This window comes from Vigna unguiculata, chromosome 5, assembly GCF_037176805.1.
Source record: "Vigna unguiculata cultivar grain cowpea cultivar isolate G323 ecotype 2 chromosome 5, ASM3717680v1, whole genome shotgun sequence".
Taxonomy (NCBI): domain Eukaryota; kingdom Viridiplantae; phylum Streptophyta; class Magnoliopsida; order Fabales; family Fabaceae; genus Vigna; species Vigna unguiculata.
In genome coordinates this window covers 12165690-12176949 of record NC_140796.1, presented here as the reverse complement: position 1 = coordinate 12176949, position 11260 = coordinate 12165690, and the positions used below count along the sequence as shown (strand labels likewise).

At 30.7% G+C, this 11260-nt stretch overlaps 3 protein-coding genes across 5 annotated transcripts; all 3 read left to right on the top strand.

Moving 5' to 3' along the window:
- The first annotated feature begins 368 nt into the window (after positions 1-368).
- Positions 369-2184, top strand: LOC114184261 (tropinone reductase homolog At5g06060-like). Of its 2 annotated transcripts, none has more exons than XM_028071551.2 (5): positions 369-600; positions 696-903; positions 1243-1459; positions 1547-1659; positions 1933-2184. In XM_028071551.2, the coding sequence occupies exons 1-5, from the start codon at positions 509-511 to the stop codon at positions 2101-2103; spliced, it is 801 nt and encodes a 266-aa protein (XP_027927352.2). In that variant the 5' UTR covers positions 369-508; the 3' UTR covers positions 2104-2184. The 2 variants fall into 2 exon arrangements, with proteins under 2 accessions (XP_027927352.2, XP_085529304.1); XM_085673178.1 differs by having other exon boundaries at positions 1547-1663; positions 1933-2092.
- A 3015-nt stretch (positions 2185-5199) lies between these two features.
- On the top strand, positions 5200-7188 carry LOC114184109 (tropinone reductase homolog). 2 transcript variants are annotated; one of them, XM_085673882.1, is made up of 5 exons: positions 5200-5383; positions 5479-5611; positions 5994-6210; positions 6298-6410; positions 6854-7188. In XM_085673882.1, the coding sequence occupies exons 1-5, from the start codon at positions 5292-5294 to the stop codon at positions 7022-7024; spliced, it is 726 nt and encodes a 241-aa protein (XP_085530008.1). In that variant the 5' UTR covers positions 5200-5291; the 3' UTR covers positions 7025-7188. The 2 variants fall into 2 exon arrangements, with proteins under 2 accessions (XP_085530008.1, XP_027927154.2); XM_028071353.2 differs by having other exon boundaries at positions 5479-5686.
- Positions 7189-8924: 1736 nt separating this feature from the next.
- LOC114185830 (tropinone reductase homolog) lies at positions 8925-10633 on the top strand. Its single transcript, XM_028073762.2, has 5 exons — positions 8925-9135; positions 9242-9449; positions 9675-9891; positions 9988-10100; positions 10297-10633. Exons 1-5 carry the CDS (start codon positions 9044-9046, stop codon positions 10462-10464), a joined length of 798 nt encoding a protein of 265 aa, XP_027929563.1. The 5' UTR covers positions 8925-9043; the 3' UTR covers positions 10465-10633.
- The last annotated feature ends 627 nt before the right edge of the window (positions 10634-11260 follow it).

Genomic DNA, 11260 nt, shown 5'->3' with positions numbered 1-11260 from the left:
TAATTTCACAAACATTTAATCAGATAATTAGGGACTTATACTTTTAGTAAAGTTACTTAATTGGAGATTTAACTTTTTGTATCTTTGTATTTATACTATTGTTCCAATGATTTATGAAATTATATAAAATTCAACAATCATAATACCAAGTATGACAGTGAAAGGTGGTAGAAACTAACAACAAAACATGACATTTACAGCCATCAAAGGAATCCTAAATTAAAAAACTTGCTGACTATGACAGGTTTTGAGCTCTTATGACAGTTGTATAAGCATCTTCCCCCTTTGTTTGGACTATAATATCTGTCTGTAGTCAAATAAAACTTATTTTCATTTCATATGATTTTGGAACCAAAATTTCTCTTTCACAGTGGAGAACCACTAAAACAAATCGAATTATTTCCGGAAAAGACAAAATCAAGACAACACCTTCAAATTGACAAGCAAATTAATTAAAACTTAATTATTTTCTTTGAAGCATATCCCAACCAAACTAGTAAGCATAGAAATGGCAGAAACAAAGTTGAGTTGCTTCAAAGACCAAAAATGGTCACTCCATGGCATGACAGCTATAGTTACAGGAGGCACCCGAGGCATAGGGTTTGTTCACTTCTATAATGTCTGCTACATTCTTGTTTTAACATTCTTTTCTCTGTTACTTCTACTTCAATTTTTGATTCTGTTGCCACATTTAGATACGCTATAGCTGAAGAACTAGCAGAATTTAGAGCATCTGTGCATATATGTGCTCGTAACCAGCAAGATATTGACAAATGCTTAGACGAATGGAAAAGAAAAGGATTTCGTATAACAGGGTCGCCATGTGATGTACTATTCCGTGACCAACGCGAAAATTTGATGAAAAATGTTTCTTCAATCTTTGAAGGAAAACTTAACATTCTGGTATGACCCTCTTGGATAAAATTTTATAGCAGTATGTGTCTGCATAATATGCAGAACATATATCAATGACATTATTCATTTGAGAAACTTCTGTCTGCATAATTCATGATAGCATGAGAATAGTATTTCTAATTACAAAACTTTGGTATGGAAGCAACTATACTGAGTACTGTTAATGCATGTTTAGAGGGATGAAAATAATTTATATCTAGATTTCTTTCAATTATTCAAGGCTTTCAGTCTTGTAAATTTCATGATGGATGGTACTTCAATTTACTTTTTCTTTTTCCAGTTTCAATTTCCCCTGGCTTGAATTACTCCGTAAATGGTTTTGTGTAGATAAACAATGCTGGAACATGTTCACCTAAGAACCTCGTAGATTATACTGCAGAAGATGTAAGCAGAGTAATGGGAATTAATTTTGAGTCTAGTTTCCACCTATGTCAACTAGCACATCCCCTTCTCAAAGCATCTGGATATGGAAACATAGTATTCATATCCTCCATTGCAGGTCTTAAAGCTTTGCCTTATATTTCTGCCTATGCTTCCTCTAAAGGTATTTTTCCCTCTTTGAATTCTTTTAACTTGAAAGTAAATTGGAGTTTCAGAAGATAATGAATATATGTATATAAATATAATTCAGGAGCTATGAATCAATTCACCAAGAACGTGGCATTGGAATGGGCAAAGGATAATATTCGGGCAAATTGTGTAGCACCTGGATGTATTAAGACTGCACTTTCGGATTCTGTAGCAGTATGTATGCTGTGTTATATTAAGCTTATACATTCCTGAACATTGGTGCAAAGTGTGTATTAGTTTTATCAATTGGTTACAGAAAAGCTTACTACTTTCAGTGAAATTTCTCTTAGCACTCACATTTTTGTGTTTAACTCATTGCTTGAAAACAAAATAATGATTGATATAAACTTGGTAAATATTCTTTATTTATATTTATAAATAGTACATAATTTTCCTACTTAATTTTTCAAGCATGCCGAATATCCGTGTGTATTGGTTTTGTTACAGGGATCTGGAGACGAAGGTGTTAAAGTTGTTGAAGGTATTATATCTAAAACACCGGCTGGTCACATTGGAGAACCTGAGGACATATCTGCAATAGTTGCTTTCCTTTGCCTTCCGGCTGCCTCATACATCACTGGACAAATTATAACTGTTGATGGGGGTTACATAATCTAATGAAAAAATTTATTTCCATTATAAAATAAAAGAAAAATATACTATAACTTCCACTGTTGTACTCGTATCTTTCACTTTATGAGTGGTTTATATATATATATATATATATATATATATATATATATATATATATATATATTTATCGGTATTGACACTAATGTTTAGACCACTCTTGCCTGTTCTTAATATCCGCCTGTAACTTAACCAGATATTTATTAAAAATAAAAACTTGAAAAACAAAAGAAAAAATTGGAAACCAAAATGAATTTAATGATATATTGCTTACTACAAGCGTGGAATGCAAACATACTAAATGTCATTTTTTTAAATGTTTGTGTACAGAAAATAAGCAATGGGAACAGGTTTGTAAACTTCCTGTTATGTTGTTGTCTGCTGTGCATGCAAATTAAAGGTAAAAGAGAAGATATTCAAGAAAGTTGAAAATTTATTAGTTAATGTTTATGCAAAATACTATGCGTCAAAGCTAGATTGATGTATTAAAAAACTATCTATATATTGGTAACTGTTTTAACATGATTTAAATTTATCTTTTTCTATTTTTATAAAGCTGTCTGTGCTTCGGCTTGTCCACTGAGTTTTAATTCTTTTTCATAGTATTGATTGAATCATCTATGCGTTCGTCGTATTGATCAATCATGTTGTCTATATATGTATTTGTCGTATTGATCGTCGTATTGATTGAATCATCTATGCGTTTGTCGATGACCCCACTGTTGTCCCCGATGTACATACCATTTGACATTTGCTAATAATTTTTTTGTGATTTAAAATTGAAAATCCATTTTTTATTATATAAAGGGCAATATATATGTGTAAATAATACGTATATCTCTATATTATAAAAGAATAATTAAAAGATTATAACTATTAGTAAACTTATGTTATTATTACTTTACAACCTATAATATATTTAAAAAAGTGTATGTATATCTTTGACTATGTGATCTTGATTTTTGATAATATAAAGTATATATATGTTGGTATAACTTAATGGGAGTTTGAAAATAATGTAAATAATGAATTTGATGCACATACAAGGTATTATTCGAAGTATTATTCGCTTTTGGAGCATGAAATCTATCATTATTTTGTCCTTAAAAAGCGTCTTGGAGGATGGAAGGAGGAATAAGTATTTAAAGTCTTTGATCTCGACTTCTAAGTGATGTGACACTATTGGGTGCAGTAGAAACATAAGTCCCCAGTCGAGGTCGAAGAAAATGATGGATCATTCCCAATGGAGGGCTTAAGGGACCAATGGTTCAGTTATCAGCCCATGGTAGGCATCAATGTTTTGATCTCAAGTTTGATGATAGAATCATTGTCAATCACCATACATATGAGGTATTGTCCACTTTGGAACGTATGTTTCACCACGGTTTTGTCCTTAAAAGACGTCTTAGAAAGTGAAAGGAAGAATGAGTATTTATCGCAAATAAGTATTTATTAGTACTCAGAATAATTTGGATGCTTAAGAAGTGTTTATCACAAATGAGTATAGCTTCAGTGAGGGAGAGGTTAGGTCACTCTTTCTCCTTTGGAAGAATATCATTCAATAAGTTCTAAAATTTTTGGAGAATCATATAGATACCTTAGAGTACTCAGCCATTGCGTGGACACTCAAGCAATGTCCTCTTAAGAGTGGGATTTGACACTTAAGTGAGGAAAAGAAAAATTCAATTATGCTATACGAATGTATCTTATTCAAGCAATGTAATCTCATTTTAAGTGAGGAAGTTTATTCTCAGTTGAGAGAAATCAGGTCACCCAAGGAAGATAACATCTCTTAATCAATGAGGGAATATGAATTTGATGTATAATATGTGTGATTGATTATATGTGTTGAGATATATGATTAATGTATGGTATGCATAATGATGTATGTATACTATGATCATGATAGATGTGAAGTCATTGTTATGGTAGATATGTTAAAATTTTATTTTAAACATTGTCAGATCCATTGGTTTCCTAAATTTATTGTTTCTAATGAAAATCGAATATCCATGGATGCATTGTGGAAACACTTGTTCAAGAAATAATGGATTACTTTAGTATTGAGTTCTTATTACCATCCTCAGTCATATGGACAAATTGAGCACCTTAATAAGATCATTGAGATGTATTTGTGATATTTCATTTTATCATCAATAATCTTAAAAATTGGGTATGCTGATAATAAAAAGCATGAGATACAAAGACAAGTAGGTGACTTCACAATAGTTAAGATATAAAGAAATAATAATGTCAATGGGACATGTCCAACTCACATATAAGACTCACATTTTAATTTTCAATGATTTCAAACCATAATATATAATATTTATGCTATCTTTTTATCAAGGAGAAATCATCGTAAAGGTTATAAAGTAGGTTGAAAGTATATAGCATGTAATCTATTAGCAATATTTTTGTGAACAAGATGCCCCATTAGTTTTCTTTCAAATTAGAGTACTGGAAAATTATAATGCCATTCTTTTTGGAACATATTTTCATACTTTTATATAGATATAAAATAAAATAAGATAATTTTAAAATGAGAGATTAAATACGAGTGATAAAAACGATTTGAAAAACTTTTCATGATACAAAATGTTAGATACTATAATAGAGAAAATCTGATAGTTTTATAAAATGTTTACAGATAATTTCACAAATATTTTATCAGATAATTGGGGAATTGTAATTTTAGTAAAGTTAATTAATTGAAAATTTAACTTTTTGTACCTCTGTATTTATACTTTTGACCCAAATATTTATGAAATCTAATACAATTCAACAATCATAATACCGAGTATGAAAGTGAAAGGTGTTAATTAGGATATAATGAACAAGTTTTACATGTAAATGGTGGTATTAACAGAAAACATGACATGGACGGCCAACAAAGGAAACCTAAATTAAACAACTTGCTGACCGTGACAGGTTTTGAACTTTTGTGACAGTCATATTAGCATCTTCCCCCTTTGTTTGGACTATAATTTCTTTCAGTAATAAAATAAAACTTATTTCAATTTCCTACGAATTTAGAAACAAAATTTCTCTTTCACATTCGAGAACCACTCAAACTGTTGACAAGCAAAACCAAAACAATATCCTTCAAATTGACAAGCAAATCAATCAAAACTTATTTTGTGTTTGAAGCATATCACAAACCCGTAAGCAGAGAAATGGCAGAAACAAAGTTGAACGGCTTCAAAGACCAAAAATGGTCACTTCATGGTATGACAGCTCTAGTTACAGGAGGCACCCGAGGCATAGGGTTTGTTCACTTCTGTAATGTCTGCTACATTTTTATTTTAACATTCTTTTCTCTGTTACTGCTACTTCAATTTTTTATTCTGTTGCCACATTTAGATACGCTATAGCTGAAGAACTAGCAGAATTTGGAGCATCTGTGCATATATGTGCTCGTAATCAGCAAGATATTGAGAAATGCTTAGAAGAATGGAAAAGAAAAGGATTTCGTGTAACTGGATCGCAATGTGATGTACTATTCCCTGACCAACGCGAAAATTTAATGAAAAATGTTGCTTCCATCTTTGACGGAAAACTCAACATTCTGGAATGATATGACCCTCTTAGATTAAATTTTAACAATTTTATGCAGTATGTGTGTATAATATGCACAACATATATCATGACATTATTCATTTGAGAAACTTCTGTATGCATAATTCATGATAGTATGAGAATAGTATTTCTAATAACAAAACTTTGGTATAGAAGCAACTACTTACTGAGTACTGCTAATGCATGTTCAGAGGGATAAAAATAATTTATATTAAGATATATGGTACCTCAATTCTCTTTTGCCTTTTCTGGTTTCAGTTTCCCCAATCTCGAATTACTTGGTAAATGATTTTGTGTAGATAAACAATGCTGGAACATGCCCACCTAAGAACCTCATAGATTATACTGCAGAAGATGTGAGCAGAATAATGGGAACTAATTTTGAGTCTAGTTTCCACCTATGTCAACTAGCACATCCCCTTCTCAAAGCATCTGGATATGGGAGCATAGTATTCATATCCTCCATTTCAGGTCTTAAAGCTTTGCCTTATATTTCTGCCTATGCTTCTTCTAAAGGTATTTTTCCCTCTTTCAATCCTTTTAACTTGAAAGCAAATTGGAGTTTCAGAAGATAATGAATATCTGTATATAAATTTAATTCAGGAGCTATGAATCAATTCACCAAGAACGTGGCATTGGAATGGGCAAAGGATAACATTCGTGCAAATTCTGTAGCACCTGGATTTGTTAGGACCGAACTTCTGGATTCTATAACGGTATGTAAACTTCTGGATTCCTAAAAATTAGTTATGTTGGGTTTATAGAGGAGGTTTTGCTCAGAAGATACAATACCAACTAGATCTGAATCTAACTATATAAGACATTAACGCCACTCTTAACCTAAAAGATTAAAATAATAGATTTATGGGTCTTTATCCTTATATAGTGTTGTAGTTATTCCTTTATAGTAAATGTGGGACTTAAAGTAAGACTTAAATTTTCCTAACAAGTTAGTTTCATCATATAATGTGAAAGCTTACTACTTTCAGCGAAATTTCTCTTAGCACTCAGATTTTGTGTTTAACTCATTCCAATAAAACAAATCAATAACTGATATAAACTAGTGAATATTTTTTATTCAGATTTATAAATACTATAATTTTCGTGGTTAATTTAGCAACCATGACCAATATCTGTGTGCATTGCTATTGCTATACAGGAATCTATTGATGAAGGGAAGAAAATTGTTGAAGCTATGATTTCTCAAACACCGGCTGGTCGCATCGGAGAACCTAAGGACATATCAGCCATGGTTGTTTTCCTTTGCCTTCCGGTTGCTTCATACATCACTGGACAAATTTTAACAATAGATGGAGGTTTCATAATTTAATCTGTGATTTAAAATAAAATAAATAACTGTCACAAAGACAAATATCCGCATCAACTTGGTTTGTCAGAAGCTCCTAAACTAATCATTATTGGTATTGTTTGAAGTAGAATATTTTAAGTGTTATCTATTTCATTATAAATTTCAGTTTATCAATTTCAAGTTAACTTCAAACGAGTATATATATTACTTTAGTTTGCTTCTTTTGTTGCTAAATTTCTGTTGTCTTCCCACTAATGTTTAGCCCCACTTCCTGTTATATTGTTGTCTGGTGTCCATGCAAATTAAAGGTAGAAGAGAAGATGTTCAAAAAAGTTATAAAAAAAATTCAACTAAAAAAACTAGTGAACATTCAAATGCTCACAATATGATAAAAAAGGAATTGAAAGATAGTATAATGAAAAAACCACTTAGTACAAATTAAATTCTATACGGGAGTATTTGTTCTGGAAAATAATAAGAAATGAAATGAAAAACAATGAGAAGTTTAAAAAGGAAAGAATTGGAGAAGTTGTAACAGGAAAAAGTATATATGAGAAGAAGTACGCGAGAGAGAAAAAGAGAAGAAAAGAAAAAAAAGAGTGTAAAAGCAAATGAGTCATGGCGATGATTCCTCAAGTAACAGCGGTTGGAGGTTGAGTAACTGGTTTACATAAATACTTTATCTATTTTTAAATCTGGATTAAATATGTTTTTCGTGTAAGTGAAATTTGGAATTAGTCTTTTTTCAAAAATTTTTACCAGTTTAGTCTTTTATTTTAAATAATGCGTAAATTTAGTTCTTTTAACCAAATTTTGTTAAGTAAGTTTATCTAACGTTTCAAGTGCATTTCATGATAGTATTTGAATTATTTATACTGTTTGACACATTTTAGTTTTAATGTTAACTCAAATATTATTATAAAATGTGGTTAAAATGTCAAATAAACTTAACAAAATTTGGTAAGAATGACTAAATCTACGCATTTTTAAAAATAAAAGTCTAAATTGGTATAAAATTTTGAAAATGGACTAATTTCAAAATTTACTAAAACTTGAGGGACATTTAACCGATTAAATTTTAACTATGACACAATATTTCGATTTATGTAAACAATTATTGATATTAACAAACTGAATATGCTTTATTTGATCAGAAACCCCTGTTTAGAAGAAAAAGGAAAATAACAAAGAAACAAATGAATTTCTGCGAGCATTAAACTAAGTTATATATAAATTAAAAAACTAATTCAAAAAAAAGGAAATTAAAAGTTTTTTATATATTGAATTAGGTATAATTTGACATCAATACTACTATTTAATACTCATATAAATTAATATTTTATTAAAAAGAATTAATGTCAAATAATAGTAATTTGGAAATTGATGGTTTGAAAGTTACTTTTTCCTTTCATGTTATTGAAAAGAATCATCCTCTATCCCCATTCCGTATACGAGCTGCACATAAACTCAATTCTCCACCACAAAATTACTCAGGTCACGACAGTAATTGGATGGAAAATTTCACTCATTGCATCGCAGCGTTCTTATTCCACATGATGGTCCCCTGAACACCACCAAACACGAAAAGTGATATTTCAATACTATTATCTGGTACCACTGTACCAAAGAAAAGGACATACATTTATATGTTTTTTTCTCCAAAGTTCCCTGACAAATCGAGCGACATTATTAAAATCAGTGATACGATTTCAATTCATAAGATATTAATACCACCTTTAACCCAAAAGAAAAATCAGCACGTGCTTAATCAACATTTTATTTTTATTTAATCTAAAACTTAGACTATTTTTTTAGTTTCAATTTCTAACAAATTATAACAAGTTATATCATCTGTGTTTACAAAATCGAAGTTCCTAGAATACCTATCACAACCAATCAAAGCTTCTCTGTGTATATAAAATAATTGTTGTATTTCTTCCACTCATTTAAGCACATTATCTATCTACATTCTGTGTATCTTAGAAACAAAAGGACAAGCACTAACTTCTGAGTCAGAAGGATTCTGATAAGCAGAGAAAAATGGCAGAAACAAAGTTGAGTTCCTTCAAAGACAAGAGATGGTCACTCCATGGCATGACAGCTCTGGTCACAGGAGGAACCCGTGGCATAGGGTTTGTTCCATTCTCAAATGTTCTTTAGTTAAATCCTTCCTGTGTTAATCTAATTTCTTTCTCTGTTATTCTTATTATTGTATTTGTGTTCAATATTGTGAATTAGCCATGCAATTGCAGAAGAGTTAGCAGAATTTGGGGCAGTTGTGCATGTATGTGCCCGTAAACAACAAGATATTGATCGGTGCTTAGAAGAATGGAATAACAAAGGACTTCGCATAACAGGGTCGGTGTGCGATGTACAATTCCAGGACCAACGTCAAAATTTAATGAAAAATGTCGCAACCATTTTTCAGGGAAAGCTCAACATTCTGGTATATGATTCTCCTGTTCAGATTAATTTCTTAACAAAATTTTACATTTAACTTTAAGTATCTCAAAACTTTTTTGGAGGATATTTGAGTTATCCGAGGTTATACAAACTCACACTTGTAGTCTGATAAGGAAAGTATATTTGGGTATGGAAAGGAGAGGGAGAGAAATACTGCCGATAACTAGACTTGGTTACATGACTAGACTTTGGTGAATTGTTTTTACAGATAAACAACGCAGGAACAGCTTCAACTAAGAGCCATTTAGATTATACTGCAGAAGATGTTGCAGTAATAATGGGTACAAATTTTGAGGCATGTTTCCATCTATGTCAACTAGCACACCCACTTCTGAAAGCATCTGGGTGCGGCAACATAGTATTCATATCCTCTATTTCTGGTCTGAAAGCTTTTCCTCTTTGTACTGCTTATGCAGCCTCCAAAGGTACTTTTCCATATCTTTATATCCCTGTCATTATAAGGCACCATGATAAATTGGAGTTGCAGAAGATAATCAACATGCAAACATAACTTTGTTCAGGAGCTTTGAATCAATTCACCAAGAACATAGCATTGGAATGGGCAAAGGATAATATTCGTGCAAATGCTGTGGCACCTGGATGTGTTAAAACAGAACTCCTGGATTCTCTCATGGTATGTATGCATTCTTTGCTGTTCAGAACTACATTGTTTGAAACAAAACTAAAATAAGCATGTATGATTTATTTAGTTTTGAACATTTATTAAAGATTGAGAAACTTTACAGAAATTTATCAAAAATCATACTGATGAAAAAATTATTAAATGGGTTGGATTTCAAACTCAAAATCATGGATTGTTGTTGTGATAGGAAACTGCTGATGTGAATAAGAACGTGGAGGATTTGATGTCTCTATCACCAGCTGGTCGCATTGGAGAACCTAAGGACATATCACCAATGGTTGCTTTCCTTTGCCTTCCAGCAGCTTCATACATCACTGGACAAATTTTAACAGTGGATGGGGGTTCAATACTTTAATTTTTTTTTTATAACCAAAATAAAATTAATTAATTAATGCCCAGAACAAGAACATCTCTGAGCAACTTGGTTTGTCTGAACTGGGAATTACTTATATTTCAAGTGTTATTATATGTCTCATAAACTTCTTATTTTAAAATTGAAGCTAATTTCATACAGAGTTGCTTTATTTGGTTTCTTTGTGTTGTTTAAACTTTTTACCTTGGTCATTATTTATTCCGGCTCTTCTTGCATATTTCTAATCACTAGATATAAACTTGAATGTACAGGGAGTATTGTAAATTTAGGTCTTAATTGCATATCAGAAAAAATAAACAAAAAAAGGGTAAATTGTGAAATTAATTAATTTCAATAATAAAAAACAAGGAAAAAAAAAGAAAAAAGTTGAGAAAGTAGAAAAGGATCATTACAAAAAAAAAGTAAATGAGAAAAATTTAGAAAGTTAAGCGTTAGAATTTTTGTTAAATAGTTTACATGAATAGTATAACTATTTTGAATAAAAATGAGATTTTTTGTGAGGTTTTACACTTCCTATCAAATAATTATTGTATTTCATAGCCCATCAAAGTTATGTTATCTCTTCATCATAAATATCAATTTCATTATATGAAAATTTTATTAAAAAAAAGAAAAAAATATATGGAGACTATACCAAATTCATGATAAAATTACATTGTACACATTGACTAAAATATTTATTATATGTAAAAATAAGGAAATTTATCAATGAAAAATAGTAAACAAATGTAACCCCTAATGGCTTAGTAATAAGCATATGAGATTTATCATTGACTAA